Source organism: Rhinolophus ferrumequinum, chromosome 24 (assembly GCF_004115265.2).
Source record: "Rhinolophus ferrumequinum isolate MPI-CBG mRhiFer1 chromosome 24, mRhiFer1_v1.p, whole genome shotgun sequence".
Classification (NCBI taxonomy): domain Eukaryota; kingdom Metazoa; phylum Chordata; class Mammalia; order Chiroptera; family Rhinolophidae; genus Rhinolophus; species Rhinolophus ferrumequinum.
This window is the reverse complement of record NC_046307.1, coordinates 4,878,421-4,883,585: the sequence shown is the minus strand read 5'-3', so window position 1 is coordinate 4,883,585 and position 5,165 is coordinate 4,878,421. Positions and strand designations below refer to the sequence as shown.

At 55.4% G+C, this 5,165-nt stretch overlaps 1 protein-coding gene across 1 annotated transcript in view; it reads right to left on the bottom strand.

Moving 5' to 3' along the window:
- Window positions 1-3,752: 3,752 nt before the first annotated feature.
- The window catches only part of COL23A1 (collagen type XXIII alpha 1 chain), a 319,451-nt gene continuing 318,038 nt past the window's right edge, over window positions 3,753-5,165 (bottom strand). The window contains exon 28 of the mRNA XM_033096768.1: window positions 3,753-4,854. Coding sequence (XP_032952659.1) covers window positions 4,852-4,854 — 3 coding nt within the window. The 3' untranslated portion in view covers window positions 3,753-4,851. The remainder of the gene's footprint in view (window positions 4,855-5,165) is intronic.

Here is a 5,165-nt window from a genome sequence, read left to right as displayed (position 1 = left end):
CCCCGCCCCGCCGCGGCCCCGCCCCCGCCCCGCCGCGGCCCCGCCCCCCGCCGCGGCCCCGCACCCCCCGCCGCGGCCCCGCCCCCCGCCCCGCCGCGGCCCCGCCCCCCGCCCCGCCGCGGCCCCGCCCCCCGCCCCGCCGCGGCCCCCCGCCCCGCCCCGCCGCGGCCCCGCCCGCCCCGCCGCGGCCCGCCCCCCCACGGAGGGGTTCGCGTTTGTCAGTAAATTCTTCGGGCGAACCAACCTGATAGGCTCCTCACGGGATTCCCTCCGCGGAAGGGTCCACGGGTGAGCCCGCTGCGGCTCCCGCACTTGAGTAATGCTCTAGCTCCGGCGGGCCTAGCCCGGGCTAAGTCTCTGAGTCGCCTTCCCGGTGCATAAGCTGGGACACGCCGTGAGTGTTCACCGGGAGTCCAGGCAGGGTGAACGTGAGCTGTTATCGACGCTAAGAGCCATAAAGTGTTTAGGTGGGAGGAGAGTTGGGAGGCCTCCTGAACCTTGTACTACTGAGTCCATGGCCAGGAAATCGAGGCCCAGAGCTGGAAAGGGCTTTGCTCTGAGACGGAACAAGTGTGCAGCACAGGCTGGACTCCAGCTCAGGTCGGCTTAACTCCTAGCCCAGGGTGAGAGGAACACGTCCCCAAGGGGCTGGGAAGCTGGGATAACAGAGACATGGCCTTCTTGGGGTGGAGTACTGGGACTTTCTGTCTTGATGAACCCTAGAACAAGGCCTGGGGTTACAGCCCTTTGCTTTGCTCCCTTATTGCTGTTTTTTCATGTCTTCCCCCATAAAACTATAAAATGCTTAAGACATTTATTAAAGAACACTTGGTTTCTTTTTCCTTTTTTATTGGTGATAACATATACATAACAAAATTGACCATTTTAACCGTTTTTAAGTGTATAGGTCAGTGACATTCGGTACATTCACCTCCTTGTGCAACTATCACCACCTCCACCTCCAGAACTTTTTCATCTTCCCAAACTGAATGGAGTTTCTTACTTTTAATTATAAAGCTGAATTGAATCTTATGTATGATTCTTGAAAAAAGATTCCTCCCAAATTAACCAAAAATTCCTGCCACATACGGGGAAGAGGGCTGGACCCTCAGAAAAGTAGTAGATGTCACAAGCAACGCTTTGGGGCCCATCTTTGGCCCTGGCTTGAGCCCAAACACAAGCCTGTCTTGTGGCCCAGGGCAGCTCAGAGAAGTCAGGTTGGCTCAGGGCTTTTCCAGCCTCAGGGCCCAGCCCACATTTCACTCACTCCCAGGATGTCCAGAGTCAGGAGACAATACAGTTAGAGGACAGGACAGGCCTCCAAATGGGCCACTTCCTGGGCCAAGAGTATCTACTACAGGGCAGGACAACACCAGGAAGCCTCTCCTTCCTGCTTCGAGAAGCCTAGTCCTTCCCGTATCTGGCCCCAGGCTAAGCCCTCTGTCCCTGATCTCATACCTTGCCTTGGAAGTACCACTGGAGGCCAAGAAGGCCGGGAATGGAGGCAGTGGCGGAGCCAGGATTTGAACCCAGGGCATGGTGTTTCTCAATTCGGGCCGCACTGGCATTCTTAGATGAATGATTCATCATTGGGCAGACTGTCTATGGTTTTCAGATGTTTAATATCCCTGGCCCTGCTCACTGAATGCCAGGAGTGTCCCCCAGTCCTTGCCACAAGCCAAAGCATCCCATGTCATAGCCTAGGGATCAGGAGCAGGGAGACCAGGGTCAGCCCACCCTTCAGGCCTTAGATTCATCTGCAAAAGGCAGTAGGAATTCTTGAGATTAGTTTAGTTGCCTGGCACACATTTATTTAGCGGGGCTCAATAAACCTGCTTTCCTTTCTTTTGGAGGGGAGTGATTTGAGGCAGAACTGCCCTTCTTGGCAGGGAAATGTGCAACCCTCAGTCCTTGAGGCTCAGCTGTGAGGTAGGGCACTTGCCCAGGCCTCAGCTGGGACCTTGAGCAAGTCATTCAACTCTCCTGTAGTGTCTTGCCCGCCTCCAAGCTCTTGGAGCAATCTGCAGGCTCTAAAATGTGAAGTTTGCGGTTGAAAAGTTTGCAGGCCTGAAGGTACACTGTGAGGTCAGAAGGGGGCAGCAGTGAGTCATGAATGGCCTTGTCTTACCCAAAGGAGCAGGAAAGGGACCCCCCTGGGATATCTGGGGAAGGGGGAACATGTGGCTTCAATACCCACAAAGATCTGCCCGTCAATCATGCCTAGCAGACTGCTCTACAAGCAATTTCAGAAAGACATCCTAGTACATCCTTTGGCAGATGACTACTCCCTCAGAGCCTCAGTTTCCCCATACGTAAAATGGAAATAATGACACCAACCACATAAGTCCCCTCCTTCATGAGTCTTGTGGGGGGAACCATGAGGTACCTGGATGGAGGGAGGAGTGAATTACAAACTGTAGAGTGCAGTAGATTTGTGAGGTTATGCTGGAATGCCAAAGGACACATGGACAGCCAGTGAGCTCTATCAGTCATCACAGCGCCACTGTGGTTCTGTCTTTTTTTTTCATACTACTGGCTTCCCTGATGACTCATAGCAGTGGGCCAGCCACTTATCGCCAGCAACTTAGGGAGACAGAGGTGAGGACTCAACACATTCCTCTTCCCTTAGCCAGTGTGTGGCTGGGGCTCCTCTGCTTAGCGAGAAGGCCACAGTGGGGTCTCGGGGGACTACACAAACTGTGGCCCTTCTTAGGCCTCATTCCTTGGAGGGAGAAGATCTGGGACGCCATCACTGCAGGCCCCTTCTTGTCTACACCACCCTGGATGTGTTTGGTTTGGTCACCTGTGAAACGGGCATATTTGCTGGGTCCCTCTCTCAGGATTGTCATAAGGACCAGCTGGGATGAGCAATGCAAACACACGTTGCAAGACTGTGGCCCTTGCTTGGTGTCGGAGTGGGGAGGTGGGGGAGAGAGCTCAGAATCATGGCAGCTGCCAGGTGCCTGACCTGTGCTGGGTTCTTCTCGTATTCCATGCAGTTCGTCCTCACTAACCAGTTGGACTGTAAGCATCCCTGTCCCTTTCTACAGAGGAGGTGGCAGGTTGAATTTTCTAAGATGGCTGCAATAAGATCTACTACCCTACATTTTTCTCTTTAAAATACTATGTTGATACTTGTCCCTTGAATTGGGGGTCAACTGCTGATTGTGACAGGAAGTGACACCATATGACTTTTGAGGCTTGGCCATAAAAAGTGACACAGCTGCTACTGGTCTAGGTGGGATATTGAGCCTTGGAATCCAGCAGCCATGCTGTGAGGAGCCCAGAGCGTTTGGAGAGGCCCAGGTAGGTGTTCTGGTCATCTGACTTCCCAGCTGATAGCCAGCATCAACACCAGATGTGGGACAGCTTGAGTGACAACCACCCAGCTGAGCCCATTAACCCCAGAAGTGTAAGACAGGTATATAAAGGATCGTTGTTTTAAGGCAACACGTTTTGGGATGATTTGCTGTGCAGCAAGCAGTCACTGGTCACTGGATCAGAGGAGCTCACAGGGGATCCTCCGCGTGACTGGTCAGAGGGCTCAGCTGGTACCTGGCAGGGCTAGGCCTTGAGCCTGTGTCTTCCTAACTCCAAATACTATCTTTGCCCTGACCCTGAACTACTTCTTCTGGTTTCTGGGGTGGCTCTGACCTAGGGAGAGTCCCCCGTCCCTCCCCACTTTGCAATGGCCAGGCTGAAACCTCACCCGGAGGTGCCCCAGGGGCAGTCTGCAAGGACAGGCACACCCAGACACAAATGGGTGGTTTATTCCACACAGTGATATCCATCTACACAGAGAGGGGAGGCACGTAGCTGGGCCAGAGCTGGTGGCTGGGGACCCTTGTCAGAGGTGGGGAAGCCTCTCCAGACGCACAGCGCCGATGCCCAGGTCACAGGGCCCCTGCTGGGGCCAGCTGGGAACCAGCCCCGAGGTTCTCTTATCTGCACAGTTCACCTGGAGGACCACTTTTGGCAAGCTGACCAGAGTTCTCCTGGGTGGGAGACTTGGGGCCAGGGTGACCCAAACTCTGAGCTTGGAGGCCTGTCTCCTCAGGCTGGCAAAGTCCCATCACATCCCTGCTCCAGGTGGTATTGAGATGGACAGAAAGCAGCAGCCACTGCAGCCTGGGCCCTGCCATCCTCCACTCTCGGGGACCACAGAGTTCCCTGCAGCTGGGTCCATGTGGTGGCGATCACAGTGCTTAGCCTCTGCTTCTGGCCAGAGGACGTGTGTTCTCATACAGGCCGGCTTCCTGAGGCCTAATGAACTTGGTGAGAGCTAGACCTGCTCAGGGTGCTTTCCACAGCCCTCAGTGCCTAGCTGCAAGGCCTGGGTGGGCGTCTTGTCCTGCCCTGGTGAACCCAGGGTCCATGAGGGCCAGAGAGAGTGGGTAGCTGGCTTTGGCTGAGTCCAGAGGCTGGAGAGGTCAGGAGAGCTGCAGTGGCCATCCAAGCCTCGGGTGGCTGCTGGGGGCTCTGGAGCTGCTGGGGGCAGGTTCTTGTAGGGCAGCTGGGCAGCCAGAGTCTCTCAGCTAATCAGGTGGCTGAAGGCCCAACTCCGCATCTCGGCAGCCTCACCTGAGGCAGGTACCTTCACCTGTGTCTCCTTCCCGTGAGAACCAAGTCCTGTAGGTGCCCCTCAGGTACACAATTCCCTGATCCGCCTGTCCATGCTCCTGCCAGCTTCATATGCTGATCATTCTGGGGCTGGGCTGGACACACACTCAAAGGTTAAAAGGCCACAGGCAGTGTATCCCGTGAAAAAAGATCAATATATTACTGTTTTGTTTTTACAAAAATTAAAAATGTCCTCAAGGATCTGTACAGGTTGTGAGCTGGGCACTGGGGTCACTGGAAAAGGAGGGAAAGACTGACGGTGAGGGGGGCTGAGAGGCCCCTGGGGCTCCCCTCCCCACCCTTCGCATTTCCATATTGCCTCAGGCACAGGCACGCCCCCTCCTCTAGTCCTAGGCTCCTGGCTCCACCCCCTCGCAGGGGGTCAGGTTGGACAAAGTCCCAGGGGGCCCTGATGGCTTTGCATTGCTAGGCCAGGTGCTAAGTGAGCCCTGTTGGTGCAACCAACAGGGTGGGCCCACACAATCACCCAGGACCATGTACCTCAGCCTTAGGCCACATAACGGGAGAGTCAAAACTCAGGTTGT